Source organism: Cricetulus griseus, chromosome 5, assembly GCF_003668045.3.
Source record: "Cricetulus griseus strain 17A/GY chromosome 5, alternate assembly CriGri-PICRH-1.0, whole genome shotgun sequence".
In the NCBI taxonomy this organism is placed as follows: Eukaryota; Metazoa; Chordata; class Mammalia; order Rodentia; family Cricetidae; genus Cricetulus; species Cricetulus griseus.
The window spans coordinates 119,668,094-119,683,983 of record NC_048598.1 but is presented as its reverse complement, the minus strand read 5'-3'; the positions used below and the strand labels follow the sequence as shown (position 1 = coordinate 119,683,983).

Genomic DNA, 15,890 nt, shown 5'->3' with positions numbered 1-15,890 from the left:
TATATATTTTTAAAACAAGATACTTAGAGTTAACAATTCGGATAAACATGTGATTCCAAATACAGAAAGAAAAGCAAGTTAACATTTCTTTGGGGGGCAAAAGAACGAAAAGAAAACATGAAATCTGTTTGTTTTGTTTTGTTTTGTTTTGCCTTCAAGAGTAGCTGCCATGTCTAGGTGGGTAATTTTCCATTCAAAACTTCCTCCCTAGAATATGTCAGGCCACACCTACAGGTGGGCTGTGACTACAGTATAAATCTACTTAGAGAAGCCTAGGGGAAAAGGGAAGAATCAGTGTCAAGATTTTAGAACAAGAACAGTGCACAAATTCCCCGGGACAAGGAGAAGCTGGCCTTGTCCACATCAGTGAGGTCCAGAAGAACCGGCCGAGCACACAGGATAATTGGACTGGGAGCTGGCAGCAAGCCTGGCATCTTGGAAAGAAAGGTGTGCAGTGAGAACTGGTGCTGGGAACCCATGCAGAGGCCCATGTGATCAGTCCCCTGAGAGGAGCAGCTACACAGTGACCTTTAGCCTCCCTTTCCCAGGATGACAGTGCCAGATCGCCTTCCAGTGTGGAGAATATGCTCTTCAACTAACAAAACGAATACTTTTTGTTTTTCTTTTGTTTTCTCAATTTTTGTATTTAAATTAGAAACAAGATTGTTTTACATGTCTACCCCAGTACCCTAACCCTCTCCTCCTCCCCTGCCCCCACCGCAACTAATACCCTACCTATCCCATACAATTTCTGCTCCCCAGGGAGGGTGAGGCCTTCCATGGGTGGTCTTCAGAGTCTATCATAACCTTTGGGATAGGGCCTAGACCCTCCCCTGTGTGTCTAGGATGAGGGAGTATCACTCTATGTTGATTGGTCTCCCAAAGTCCATTCCTATACTAGGGAAAAGTACTGATCTACTAAAAAAGGCCCCATAGATTCCTGAGGCCTCCTCACTGATATCCATGTTCATAGGGTCTGGATCAGTCCCAAGCTGGTTTCCCAGTCTGGGGATGAAGATTCCCCCTTGTTCAGGTCAGCTGTTTCTATGGGTTTCACCAGCCTGGTCTGGACCCCTTTGCTCATCACTCATCCTTCTTTGCAACTGGTTTCCAGTTCATTCAGTGTTTAGCTGTGGGTGTCTGCTTCTACTTCCATCAGCTTCTGGATGAAGGCTCTAGGATAGCATGTAAGTTAGTCCTCAATCTCAGTATCTGGGGAGGGCATTTAAGGTAGCCTCTCCACTGTTGCTTAGATTGTTAGTTGGGGTCATCCTTGTAGATCTCTGGACATTTCCCTAGTTCCTAATTTCTCTTTAAACCTATAATGGCTCCCTCTCTTGTGGTATAAAAGGAGTAATTTTGTGTAATTTCTTGAAGAATTTTTGAAAATGGAGGCCTGCACCAAGCCTGATGACCTGAGCTCAGTCACCTGGACCTACCCGGTAGGAGGTGAGAACTGACTCCCCACAAGTTATCTTTCCACCACTACACATGCATCTTAGCACACACTGGGAGCATGCACACACACACACCACACTAAATAAATGAATGTAGTTTTGAACGTTTTCCTTAAAACATTTTTTTAATTGGGGTAAATGAGACTGGGCATCAGGAAAAAGCACTTGCCAGCAAACCTGGCAACCTCAGCTCAATCCCAGGAACCCATGTGAAAGGCAGAAAAGCAGAGAGAGAGAGAAAAAAAAAAAGTAATCAGGCATGATGGCCCAAGCCTTTGATCCCAGCAGAAACTCTGAATTCAAGGCCAGCCTGGTCTACAAAGTGAGTTCTAGAACAGTTAGGACCACATCAGAGAAACCCTATCAAGAAACCCTACCAAAAATAAATGAATAAATAAATAAATTACAAGTGTTAGAATCTAGTTTTCTTGTGAGGGAAAGATAAAAAGAGATTTTAAAAATCATGTCAAATAATTTTTCATTTTGGGCCTAAACTTTGGTCCTAAATGGAAAGACTAGACTGGTAGGGAGTAAGAAAAAATAATTATAGACTAAATTTAAAATTTAAAATTCAGGGCCTATAAGATAGCACAATAGGTAAAGGCGCTTGTTGCCAAGCCTGACAACCTGAGTCCGACTCTTGGGGCCTCTAAGGTAGAAAGGGAGAGCTGAGGGAATCAGGCATGTTATCTTCTCGCCTCACATGTTCTCTGTGACTCACACAAAATAAACAGATATGATAAAAAATTATTTGAAGTAAAACTAGAAAAATAACAGGTTGGCTAACACCAGGGTACTTCAGGTGCTGGGTGTAATGTACTACAGGTGCTGGGTGTAATGTACTACAGGTGTTGGTGTAATGCAATCCAGGTGCTAGTGTAATGCACTTCAGGTGCTGCTGTAATACAATCAAGGTGCTGGTGTAATGCAATCCAGGTGCTGGGTGTAATGGCTAAAGAGGAGGGATTTCATTCATCTTCATGTCACTTAAATCTGGTTTGTTTGGGAAACTTGGCTCTTAGGGTAGATACAAGGGCCCCAAACGAAAGCTAAATTCACAGGCTTTTACAAACAGGTTATGACTACCTGGAAACTGGCTCCAGGGCTTTAAAAGGCCTTCTATAGACATCTGGAACTAACTCCTCATGATCCTGGCACTTTATCCAAATGGCTAGTCTCAAGAAGAACAGCTGGCCCTATCTATTATTGCCCACTCAACAAAATAGAGAGATGACCACTTGTCCACCCAGCCATGGGCCATACACAAATGGCTCCCAAGATAAGACCAATAACTCCCACCTCATGATTCCATTTAGGAACTTATCCAATTGTCCTAGTTGGGGTTACCATCGCTGGGATGAAACGCCATGACCAAAAGCAACTTGGGGAGGAAAGGGTTTATTTCATTCACAGTTCTGTGTAACAGTTCATCACCAAAAGCTATGAGAGCACAAACTCATGCAGGGCAGGAAACTGGAGGCAGGAGCAGATGCAGAGGCCATGGAGGGGCACTGCCTACAGGCTTGATAGCCATGGTTTGCTCAGTCTGCTTTCTTATAGAACCCAGGACCACAAGCCCAGGGATGGCTCCACCCACTGGGTCCTCTGCCTCCTGGGTGCTGGGATTAAAGGCATGCACTACCACCACCCAGCCTTCAGGTTCCTTTGAAAATGATGTTATATGTGTGGTGAGTGTGTGTACGAACATTGGTATGTGTGGAGATACATATGTGTGTGGTGGTGATGTGTCTATACACACAAGGTGGAAGCCATGCTGTCACCCTTGTTGCATATGGGCTCTGTAGAGCTAAGGCCCTTTGGAGAATCCCATCCATTTGGCAAGGACCTATGGATACCAAACTGCAAACTGCTGCACTGATCTTAGGGAGCTCATGGGCTTCAGGCTTCTCCAACTTCTGCTTTGCCTGAGTTGACTAGGAACAAAAGCCTCTACAGAAAAACTAAATTTCTCTGATCTGTTACAGAAACCAGTTTCTCCAGTCGTCCCTGGCTGCCTCTGCAGTCATCCTGAATAAAGAGGAAGAACTCACTAAGGTTAATGATTATTGCTTATTCAATACCAAAGGAGATAAATATATTCCAAAGAACTTAGGAACCAAGAAAATGGTTTCTTAAAATGACATTAAAATCCTTATAGAAACAAAGAAGGAAAAACAGATAGGACACAAAAGGTCAGGCATCTCTCTGTCACTAGGACATGAACACTCAGATACTTTTCCAATATCAATGTATCAATAAAGAAATCTAAAACTCCTAGTTCCTCTTTTTTTTTTTTGACATATTAAGCAGTTTATTATAGGCCCAGCAGAGTAGGGAAACTAAAGGAGAAGAGAAACAGGGTAAATGGCTGACCGCGATGGCTGGTCACCATAGAGAGAGAGAGAAGAGATGCAGAAGCAGGCAGAGAAGAGGAGAAGACTAGAGAGTGTAGAGAGCAAGTGTAGGGAGAGTGTCCTAGGAAGTACATTTAGAAATTTCCAGGAAGGCCAGGTGTTGGTGGCACACGCCTTTAATCCCAGCGCTCAGGAGGCAGAGGAAGGTGGATTTCTGTGATTTTGAGGCCAGCCTGGTCTACAGAGCTAGTTCCAGGACAGGCTCCAAAGCCACAGAGAAACCCTGTCTCAAAAAAACAAAAAAACAAACAAACAAAAAAAAAAGATGAAGAAAAAAGGAAAAGAAATTACCAGGAAGAATAAAGAAACTTAGTCTCAATAGTTAAAGAGTTAGGTATTATTCATTACGATTATAGCTGTGATCCATATAATAAAGTTGACATTACACAGAAAACTGATATACACCTAAAAATGATACTCTAGGCATCACAATATACTCAGCTGATCCCATATTGTTCAGAATGAATCACCGGGCTCAAATCTCTTATTTTGTAACTGCTGGCTAAGACACAGTATGAATAAGATGTACCTAACTATATACAAACATTGGGCTTGCTACAAAATGATATGGGCCAAAACTACACAGAGAAACCCTGTCTCAAAAAAAAAAAAAATGATATGGGGTAAAGGTTAATGACATCCAGGGAGTGGGAAAAAAGAGAAACTAAAACATTGATGATTCTTGGGAAATGATTAAAGAGAAATGATTTGAAACTGCTCATGCTTGAATGCATTGGAACTTGTAAAATTAAAGACAGCCTGAGCTAGTCCGGGCCATCCTCGGAAAGACAGCCGGTGTTCAGACTCCTCATATTTTGCCTACCTCACACATTCTTCCTGTGGCACAAGAACCCTGCTGAAGCTGGACTCGGGCACACACGTGTGTGGGCATCCATGTGGAGACCTGAAATTGGCATCATAGGTCTTCCCCATTGCTCCTCACTTTGTCTATTGAGGCAGTGTCTCTGGCTAAACTCAGAGTCACTGACTCCAGCTACTCTAGCTAAGCAGATACCCACTCAGAACATGCCAGCCTGGCTGTTACATGGTTTCTAAGGATCGGAACTTCAGTCCTTGCACTTGCACAGCAAATGTGTTCTCTGCTAAGCCCCTGTCCAGCCCCTCAGAAATTCTCTGTGTTCTGTGATGCAGTCAGTGATGAGGCTTTTACCATGGTTACCATCGTGGAGATGGGCAGTATCTCCTGCCCTTGCTAACTTGTTAAACAGAGGCACACTTGGGGAGGCGAAGAGTTAAATATAAGTACTGATTATCTCCTGTTTGCATCATCATTCTGATATGAACTAAATTTCACAGAAAAAAAAAAAAAAAGGCCACACTGATGTTCTTGGTGTTGATTCAAACTTCTGCAATCATTAGACACCCAGAGCCAAATTATCTTTTGCTACCTTTAGCCACCTTTAAACACTTCTCTGTTTAACCTACTATCCAGCCTGTGGCTGTTAGATAAATCCTTTTGCAATGTACAGACCCCTAGCTTCCACCAACCACACTGAGAACACATTCAGGCAGCATCTGAGGCCAACAGAACACAATTCCCTGATGTAAGGTGACCTGCCCAGCTGACGCCTACATTAAAGTATCTTAAGAGTGCCTCGGTTTTTGACATCCTTTTGTTTGTTACCATAAAAACTAAATGGAACTGTTACCAGGTTGGAACAAGGTTTGGAGACAACCCGAATCCCTATTTCTGCATAACAATTAATTGATGGTTCCAGGAAAGCAAGCAAACAAAGAATCTTACTCTTTGAAGTGAGGGCTGCCTGTCTGCATTGATGGTAGGGTGCAGTTGTTGCTGGGGAACCTTATTCCTCTGCCCCTTGAGCATCTCAGTGAAGCCACTCCCACAACCCTTTGAAATGTTGCCATGGTATCAACAAACTGTTCTTCCTAGTCCTATAAGCACCTGTTTCTTGCCAAGACTCTGACTGAGAAAACCCAAAACCGGTGAGTTGAGTTGGAAAACCTCTTTGCCTGTCTGTCTGGGCTGGGGGCATACTGCCTGGCTGTTTTCCCAGGTTCCCAAGTCATTAATCCGCTGAGTCATGGCTTCAGCCTTGGTGGTCTGTTTCCATGCACTTGGCTCCAGCTTCTGTTTGAGGCTGCATGAGAAAATGCTAGCAACATACTCAAATAAAGATGTTTCAAGGCCAAGTTTCTCAGGGTCACCGCATAAAAGTATCTTGGTGTACTTTTGCAAAACTATTGGTACGGGAGCAGTGATCCTTTCAAATCAGTCTTTGTACCGGTATTTCAACAAAATCATTACTGTTGCTTAACTTTTTTGCTATGGGTCACCGCATCCCCTAAACTCTAAGGAGTTTCATACCGCGATTGCCAAAGCAAACAAGTAGGGCTAATGGTTCCCTCGTGATCATTGACTCAAGAAGTTGAGAAACTGTATTTATCATACAGTATTCTCATTTTTCACGGTGTCGGGATGGTGCCAACAGTAAGCCTGAAGCCCGCGGGCCGCAGCTGCTGGGACGAGCCGCTGGGTATCTCCGTGCACGGCCTGGCCCCCGAGCAGCCCGTCACGCTGCGCGCGGCCCTGCGAGACGAGAAAGGCGCGCTCTTCCGCGCCCACGCACGCTACCGCGCCGACGACCACGGCGGCCTGGACCTGGCGCGCGCGCCCGCGCTGGGCGGCAGCTTCGCCGGGATCGAGCCCATGGGGCTGCTCTGGGCCCTGGAGCCCGAACGGCCGCTGTGGCGCCTAATCAAGCGCGACGTGTGGACGCCCTTCGTGGTGGAGCTGGAGGTGCTGGACGGCCACGAGCCCGACGGCGGGCGGCTGCTGGCGCGGGCGGTGCACGAGCGTCACTTCATGGCTCCCGGGGTGCGGCGCGTGCCCGTGCGCGAGGGCCGTGTGCGCGCCACGCTCTTCCTGCCTCCAGGTGAGCAGCCCTCCTTCTGAGCCCGGGATGCTTCAGGGATGCAGCGCCTGGGCCCCTTCTTCCCTGACTCCCGCACTCTTCACTGGGCCCTTGGAGGTCAGTGGGCCCTGGAAAAGTCTTTCTGACTTGGGGTCATGTCTGGGAGAGCCCTGAACTGAAGGTCAGCTCAGGAGCAGCATCTGAATTTGCTTAGGCAAGCTCAGCAGAGGTGGCAAAGCCCTGTGAAGTAGAAATCTTCTCTGTGATAATGATACCAGCAGGTGGTTGTGCATGGGTTCACATTTAGCATCTGCTGCTCTAAAACATTCCTTCAGTCAAGGTGGGCTAGTGCAAGCCCTGGGACACCAGAGCAAGTAGGCAGGCACGGCCCTGGAGCAGCAACTGAGATCTTTCATCTGACCCATAAGCACAAGGCAGCGAGAGGGGGAACGGGGAATGACATGGGCTTTTGAGACCTCAGAGCCGGTGATGCACCTCCTCCAACAGGGCCATCCTTCTTAGTCCTTCTCATACAGTTTCTCCAATGGAGGCCCAAGTATTCATTCAAACTACTGCGTGTTATCATAAAACCTTCATGGAAGTGTTACCATGGAGGGGAAACCTTAGCCCATGTTCCTGAAGCATGCTATGTCAGATTTGGGTTGAAAATAAACTGTCTTCTTTTTCTCCTTCAATTGTTTTACATCAGCAAATAGAATTTTCATGTGTCTATACTTGAGTTGACCTACAGATATTAGAAATATGTGAATGTGACCAGGTGTTGGTGGCACATGCCTTTAATCCCAGCACTTGGGAGGCTGAGGCAGGTGAATATCTGTGAGTTGGAGACCAGCCTAGTCTACAGAGTGAGTTCTAGGACAGGCTTCAAAGCTACACAAACACTAGCTTGGAAAAAAATGTTAATGTTTTGGCAAAGGTGAAACATGCCTTTAATCCCAGTACTTGGGAGGCAGGGGCAGGTGAATATCTTGAGTTTAAAGCTAATCTGGTGTTCAGAGCTAGTACCAGAGTGCTGGGATTAAAGGCATGTGCCACCATGCCCTGCTGCTAAAAAATTGCCGGAGATCATGGCCTTATGCTGCCTCTGGACCTAAACCATATAAAAGCTACAAAATGTTAAGTTCCAGTTTGGCAAGTAAAGGTATAAAACAAAGCATTGCAGCATAATGGTCATGAGCCAGGGAAACTAGAACAAAAAGGGGTTAGGCTTTCTCCCTGCTTTGACTTTTTCACCCTGCCAAGCTTCCCGATGGCTAGCATGCTATGTTCCCAGACTCCCTCCCTACATTCTGCCCCGAGAACTATATAACTGCCTGGGAGAAAAAATAAAATTTGTCAGCTTGATCAGAAAGCCTGTCTTCTGCGGGACAGTGGTGGCACATGCCTTTAATCCCAGCACTCTGGAGGCAGAGGCAGGCGGATCTCTGTGAGTTCGAGGCCAGCCTGGTCTCCAGAGCGAGTGCCAGGATAGGCTCCAAAGCTACACAGAGAAACCCTGTCTCAAAAAACAAGACAAAACAAAAAAGCCTGACTTACTGTCTGTTCCTTGTGTCTATTGTTTCTTCATTTTAGGTCCTTTGTTGCTGCAGGATTTTGGTGTCATGAGTTTGTGTTCTCACCCCGCTGGCTGGGGCAAAAAACATTGTGTTTAATCTAGGAATTTACAAGCAAGTGTAGTTAAATGTGGACTTTGACCCTTTGGTAGCAATCTTGAAAATCACAAACTTTGGCATAGAATGGAGAGACACTACCTGAGAATTTAGAATTCCTTTTCTAATTTTTTTTAGGATTATCAATGATAGATTTTTGACATCACAATACTTTGGAAGTGCAATTAATCAGCCCTTTTAATTGCAGACATACTAAAAACAATTCTGGATGATTTAAGTAGGAAGGAAATGTCCTTGGAGGTCACTGATTTAGAAATACAATGGAACAGGCATTGGGATATTGGCATCAGAAAACTGAGAGGATCCTAGGAATCCCAGCACCCAGTCAGCAGCTGACATCCATAAGGAAGGACACTCAGAGCTGCTGTGGACTCGATGCAAATGCCTTTGAGCTGAGTAAATAGTAAGCCACCTCTCCCTCTTGTGTCTTTCTTTCTAAGGAAATGGACCCTTTCCTGGGATCATAGACCTTTTTGGAATTGGAGGGGGCCTTCCGGAGTATCGGGCTAGTCTGCTGGCTGGGAAGGGCTTTGCAGTCATGGCTCTGGCTTATTATAACTACGATGACCTCCCCAAGGACATGGACATTATCCACCTGGAATACTTTGAGGAAGCTGTGAACTACCTGCTCAGTCACCCTCAGGTTGGCTGTTACTTTCATCTTTTGGTTTAGAAACATCCACCCACCAAGGCAGGATTTTCAACCTAGTAGCTGAGGTGCAGAGATACCATCAAATATCTAGATTATTTTTATTTTTTTAAAAGTTTTTATGCATATGAGTATTTGCCTGCATGCATGTTTGTGCACCACATGTGTGCCTGATGCCTGTGAAGGAGAGAACAGGGAATTGTATCCCCTGGAACCGGAATTACAAACAGTTGTAAGCTGCCATCTGGATGCTAACTAAGCACTGAGCCATTTCTCCAGCCCCAATATTTAGTCTTTTCCAAAGTCAAAAAGGAAAGTAAAATTTTAAATTAGATGAGGCATAGAGTTGGTTGGCAATCCAATGATGGAAACACACAGACAACAGCTTGGTATCATGGTTGGTCCAGAAAGAGGGCTACCTAGGATATGAGCACATTCAGCATTAAGATCAGTGTAGGCCGAGGTAAACCACAAATGGGTTGGGGTCCCTTAGCAGCATTATTGCTTTGCTTGCCTGTGTCTCTAGTCCCAGGTTTTGTTCTCAGTACTAAATGCATCATACCTGTACATCCCCTGCAATAGGACCTCCATTAATTGATAAACATCATTCACTTGGCAAGCAATAGAGGAGTTAGGGCTACAAGGGAGGACGACAAAATCAGGTCCACATGAGTTTAGAGTGTAGTGTGGGGCAAGGTGGGGCTGGCTGTGGAAAAAAAGAAAGTCACATTCAGGGTGAACATGAAAACCAAGAGGCCATGCATGAAGACCAGGAGAAGTGAGAGTTGATGGGAGGAGTCTCATTTTGCAAGGGTTGAAAGCCTACTGTTAGTGCAGCAGGGTTCCCTCTGGGAGCTTGTCCTACCAATTAAGGTTTTGTGAACCTTTCAGTGAAAGCCTAGTTACTGCTCCCACATAGACCCATTGCACAACTCAGAAATTAGGAAAATTGTGTGACTTCAGTAACCCTGCCCCAACTCTCCAAAGCCTGTCAATGGTTTTGAATAAAAACATTTCTTCCAAGTCTCATTCCCCTAGACACTCTTTTTAAAAACATAATTTTTGATTTGAATAAGAAATTCTTTTGTTTAAAGCATCTTCTTCTTCCTCAGTACCTACACATGCATTTTGAACTCTTATTCATAAACGGAATCTTCCCTCACTTACTATGATGTTTATTGGATGATCGTGAACCCCTGTGAATACAGTGCCCACCACTGTAAAGCATCACAGATAAAGAAGAAAACATATTCTTGCCCTGCCCACATACTTCCTTAAACACATTCATGCTTTAAGATGTACCTGTTATTTCTCATTTGAACTTCATGTAGACCGTGGTGTTGTGCAATATTCATTTACACTATGTGAAGATGTGTCGCTGTGGTTGGTTTAATAAAAACCTGAAAGGCCAATAGCTAGGCAGGAAGAGATTAGGCAGGACCTCTGGGGGCAGAGAGGACTCTGGGAAGAAGAAAGGCAGAAGAGCCAGCCAGGCAAAGAGGAAGCAGGATGGGCAGTGCAGAGTAAAGGCAACCGAGCCATGTAAAAGAATGTAGATTAAAAGATATAGCTTAATTTAGGTTATAAGAACTAGTTAGGAACAAGTCTAAACTATGACTGAGCATTTATAATTAATAAGAAGTCTCTGTGTGGTTATTTGGGAGATAGCAGGCAGGACAGAGAAAGACTTGGAGTTGAGTCTCAAAACTAAGGACATTGATTTGAAGAGACCTAATCACCTTGCAAAAGCCAAGTAGGGCAGAGTGAGATTCAGGCTCAGGACTGCTTTGCATTCATAGATTAGCACCACTAAGTATCCTACTGACTAAATGCACTCATGCCCTTCCTTTTCTCTGTCTCTTTCTTAGGTCAAGGGACCAGGGATTGGCCTTCTAGGGATTTCCAGAGGCGGTGAACTCTGCCTCTCCATGGCCTCTTTCCTGAAAGGCATCACGGCCGCTGTCATCATCAATGGCTCTTTGGCCAATGTTGTTGGGAAATTGTGCTACAAGGATGAGACCCTGCCCCCTTTGAGAGTAAATGCAGATCGAATCAGGGTGACCAAAGATGGCCTTTCAGACATTTCTGATGTCCTGAGTTGCCCTATAGAAGGACCTGACCAGAAGAGCATCATCCCCGTGGAAAGGTCAGACACCACCTTCCTGTTGCTTGTAGGTCAGGATGATCGCAACTGGAAGAGCGAGTTCTATGCCAATGAGATCTCCAAACGCTTAGAGGCCCATGGGAAGGAGAAGCCCCAGGTCATCTGCTACCCAGAAACGGGGCACTATATTGAGCCCCCTTATTTCCCTTGGTGCAAGGCTTCCCTACACGCCTATTTTGGAAAACCTGTCGTCTTTGGGGGAGAGCCCAGGGCTCATGCCATGGCCCAGGTGGATGCGTGGCAGAAACTCCAGACTTTTTTCCACAAACATTTGGATGGTGAAGTGAGGACAACCCTAGCGAAACTGTAATTTTGAGTGGTGACATTTCTGATGCTGATCACTCCTGAGAATGGCCACCACTGTTAAGATATGTATAGCTATATATGTTCTTTCTCCTTTTAATAACAACTTGAGGTTCCCCTCCCCCAAAAAAAGTTTTATGGATTATCTTCCTCATTAGTTTGAGGACACAGTGGTTCCTACTTTCTTATGGTGCCAAGGATTTAGCCCAGGACTTGTGCATGGTAGGCAATCACTCTGTCAGCAAGCTATCCCACTGCACTTTAGAGGGCAGCAATTTTAAAGAAACTTGAGAGGTTGAGAAGCATACATGCTCTCTGGCACAGCATGCAAGTGACAACTCCAGGTCTAGTAGGGATGGCATCCACATGATCTGCAGCCATCAGATTGTCTTTTTTTTAGATTTATTTATATCCATTCCAATCTCAGTTCCATCTCCCTCCTCTCCTTAACCTCTCCTCCACCCCCACTCCCCCCTTACCACCTATCTGCTCCTCAGAGAGGGTAGTCCTACCCTAGGAGTGTATTAATTCTGTCCCATCATCTCCTAGGGGCAGGAGCAAGACCCTCCCCCTCCTCTCCCTGTACCTAGGCTGAGCAAGGTATCTTTCCATATATATACAAGGGTCTCAGCTAAGTTAGTTTGTGCATTAGTATTAGGTCTTGGACCCACTGCCAGTGGCCTCATATATTGTCCCAGTCACACCATTGTCACCTGTATTAAAGGAATCTAGTTCAGTCTTATGCAGATTCCCCGTTTGTCAGTGATCTCTCACTAGCTCAGGTCAGCTGATTCTGTGGGTTTCCCCACCATGGTCTTGACTCCTTTGTTCATATTACACTTTGATTGTACTCCAGGAGCTGGCCCAATGTTTAGTTGTGGATTTGTGCATCTGCTTCCATCTGTTTCTGGAAGAGGTTTTCTGGCTTCTCTGGGGTTGTGGACTGTAGGGTGGATATCTTTTGCTTTATTTCTGGTATCCACTTATGAGTGAGTATATACTATATTTGTCTTTCTGGTTTTGGGTTACCTCACTTAGGATGGTTTTTCCTAGTTCTATCCATTTGCCTGAGAATTTTAGGATGTCATTATTTCCTACCACTGAGTAGTACTCCATAGTGTAAATGTACCACATTTTCTTTATCCATTCTTCAGCTGAGGAGCATGTAGGTTGTTTTCAAGTTCTGGCTATCATGAATATTGCTGCTATGAACATAGTTGAGCAAATGTCCTTGTGGTGCTCATGAGGGTGCCTCCTTTGGGTATATGCCCAAAAGTAGTATTGCAGTGTCTTGGTAGGTTGATTCCTAATTTTCTGAGAAATCATCATACTGATTTCCACATGGCTGTAGAAGTTTGCACTCTTACCAGCAGTGGATGAGTGTTCCCCTTTCAGGACATCCTCTCCAGCATAAGCTGTCATCGGTGTCTTTGATCTTAGTCATTCTGATCAGTGTAAGCCATGGGATTCTTTAGTGATGGGGAAACAAAGGCAGTTGATCACAAAGATTCAGTCTTGCTTTCTTGCCAGGTGATTGCCTCATCTCTCAGACTGTCCTTTCCCCTCATTACCTTTGCTCTGGGTAGCATGGGGTTTGCATACACCAGTCACTGAATCCCCAAGTTAATGTGTGGGTGATTAGATTTAAGGTTAACTCAGAGACAACAAGCCACCAGCAGTGTATACATGACGAGCTGTACTCTGGGTGGGAAGATCCTCCCACAGAATGAAGTGCAAATGTCTCTTGTAATAGAGACTATGAAATGTCTAGCAAAATCCAATGCAAGCCAACAACTAGAAATTTAGTCTTTGTATATAGGTATAAAAGACTATTAGGAAAGCCAACACAGGGAATCTGAAAAAAACACAGTGAGCACAGAGTGACAGACTTAACAGTCACCACATATCCAGTGGCCAAAGACAATTTAGAAAAATATTCTCGATAACATGCTCATACTTCATATCTGAGAATACTGTATACCAATTTAGAAGAAAGAAATAAAATAATGGTAGATTTTTTTCTAAAGATTACAATGTAGAAAACATCTTTAAAAAGAAATCAAAGCATGGTGGATTACAAAGCATACCCTGTTCTACTTGTAGTTCTGTTAGCTTCAGGTAGACAAACTCTAAGACACTATAAGGTTCACTTCATTTTCAGAATTTTTGTTTGTTTGTTTTTCGAGACGCAGTTTCTCTGTGTAGCTTTGGAGCCTATCCTGGCACTCGCTGTGGAGACCAGGCTGGCCTCGAACTTATAGAGATCCACCTGCCTCTGCCTCTGGAGTGCTGTGATTAAAGGCGTGTGCCACCATCGCCCGGCCATTTTCAGAATTTAGGATGAATGGAAACAATGAAAAGGGAATGGTTCACCAAAGCTTCTAAGTCATTAGTACTCAGGAGGCATGTGGTGTGCTTAAACAAACCCAGTCCTGATGTGCCAGCACTGAAGCCAAAAATCATAGAAGCCAGGAGACCAACAAAAGAAACAGACGGCTCCAGAATTAAACAGGATATGGTTTTCTGGGGACTTACAGACAGAAATGTGTCTTGAGCAGCCAGCAACATGACAGGAAGATTTTTGCATCTAATCATAATCATTTTCGCCCCACGTTTGGCAGAGGTGGGCCATGAGAACTGGGATGTAGCTAGTCTTCTCTGATTTCTTATTGTCTGTTAAAAAACCAATATGAGCAGCAGCGGCTGGCATATTGTGCTTAGATGACTGTCTCAATGGCTCTGTTCCTCCTGTGGGTATGTAATAGCATAACCTGGACAAGATAGTTATAACCAAGGTACCAATAATGAGGTCAAGCTGAATCCCCACATCGTCACAAAGGATGACTCTGATATGCACAGACAATTTTAGATTAAACTGCTTCACAATGAGATGAAAAGAAAACTTTAAAAACTCCCAGTTGAAGCAACAATTAATATCTTAACCTGAAATTCCAGCCACTGGCAATCAGATGTGTAATTCAATATGTATGCAGTCCTGTAGGGACTGTTCTATAGTTAATTTACCATTAAAATTATGACTTCCACATACTCTAAAACAATTATCTTTTGGAAAGGAAAAAACACCTGCATCAGAAGAGTGTCTCCTAGGGTATGGAAGTGAGAGATCCGTTTCTGAATCTTGTCCGTGTAAGGATATGCGCATATGGTCTTGTGTGTATAAATTATCTTTACACAACCAACCTATTCTTTATGTATGTGAGTTTGCTATGTTTCAAAGTGTTTCTCAAAGCTTGTGTCGTAGAAACTTAATAACTGCCCCAGTATGGTAGGTAGAAACTTAAAGAGGACTCTAGGCTGGTAAATGGAGTGAGTCACAGCAGGAGTGGGTTATCTATAATTTTCTCTCTGAAGGATGAGTGTGACCTTTTTTCTTGCCTGCTTTGTCTATGGGTTTGTTCAAAACAGAATCTCCCAGACTGGCTTTGAATTACAATGATCCTCTTTGTTGTAATTAAAGAAAAGCAGCGCCTGAGAGAAATATACAGTGCCACAGGGTTCAAGCAGATGGTTTGTTTTAATTAGGGAAAGGGATCATAAAAAGGGGAGGGGGGGAGACCAGCCTCTGGGGACAGGAGCATCAGGAGAGAGAAAAAAGGGGCAGAGAGAGGGAGATAGAGAGGGGAACAGACAGAGAGACAGAGAGGAGGAGGAGAGGTGGGCAGGGCCCTTTGAAAAGGGAACATAGTGAATAGGCACAGGTGGTGCTCTTAGTGGCTGCAGCTGAGGGTGTATTCTGTCAGAGCCCCAAGGACAGGCCAGTACAGATGCCTGAATACTAACACTCTTGTCTTGGGTCATTACACCCAAATTTGAGTACTGTTTGCTTTCTGCTACCCGTGACTAAATATTGCCCCCCTCCAAAAAAATTTGGACGTCCCAGACTTCAAAACTGTAAGATATAAATCTTTGTTCTTTATAAATTATCCAACCTTAAGTATTTACCTATCTACAGTAGCAAACAATTGCCTAAAATAAAAGGAACACAGTATTTAAAAGTTGTTTGTTTTTGGAAAAACAAAACAAAACAAAAAAACTGCTACTGAATCCACGCCAGGGCCGGACTTTGCCTGGATCTTATTCACCACGTGAGCAGAATCCTCTGGCTGGCTCTGACCCACTGCTACTCTGACCTCCCCTGTCAGCCCGGGAGACATCAGCCGGGTTTGGGTCCCTGTTTTCTCTGAGGCGCACGACCCACGAGTCAAGACCTCCGAGAGACCCACCAGGTCGGCTCCACAGCAGGCCAGGCTCCGCTCCGGACTCGCGTGGCGCTGCCCGCGGCCTCTGAGCTCCG

General features: G+C 44.7%; 1 protein-coding gene across 2 annotated transcripts; it reads left to right on the top strand.

Moving 5' to 3' along the window:
* Positions 1–6,332: 6,332 nt before the first annotated feature.
* Positions 6,333–11,582, top strand: LOC100753824 (acyl-coenzyme A thioesterase 5). Of its 2 annotated transcripts, XM_035445564.1 has the most exons (4): positions 6,333–6,789; positions 8,900–9,102; positions 10,977–11,165; positions 11,284–11,361. In XM_035445564.1, exons 1-4 carry the CDS (start codon positions 6,333–6,335, stop codon positions 11,341–11,343), a joined length of 909 nt encoding a protein of 302 aa, XP_035301455.1. In that variant the 3' UTR covers positions 11,344–11,361. The 2 variants fall into 2 exon arrangements, with proteins under 2 accessions (XP_035301455.1, XP_027274271.1); XM_027418470.2 differs by having other exon boundaries at positions 10,977–11,582.
* The last annotated feature ends 4,308 nt before the right edge of the window (positions 11,583–15,890 follow it).

Excerpts from the sequence above, each read along its gene's own strand:
- LOC100753824 (XM_027418470.2), top strand. The coding sequence starts at position 6,333 with ATGGTGCCAACAGTAAGCCTGAAGCCCGCGGGCCGCAGCTGCTGGGAC. Across the intron at positions 6,790-8,899 it reads CACGCTCTTCCTGCCTCCAG|GAAATGGACCCTTTCCTGGG; the intron begins GTGAGCAGCCCT and ends TTTCTTTCTAAG. Across the intron at positions 9,103-10,976 it reads ACCTGCTCAGTCACCCTCAG|GTCAAGGGACCAGGGATTGG; the intron begins GTTGGCTGTTAC and ends TCTCTTTCTTAG.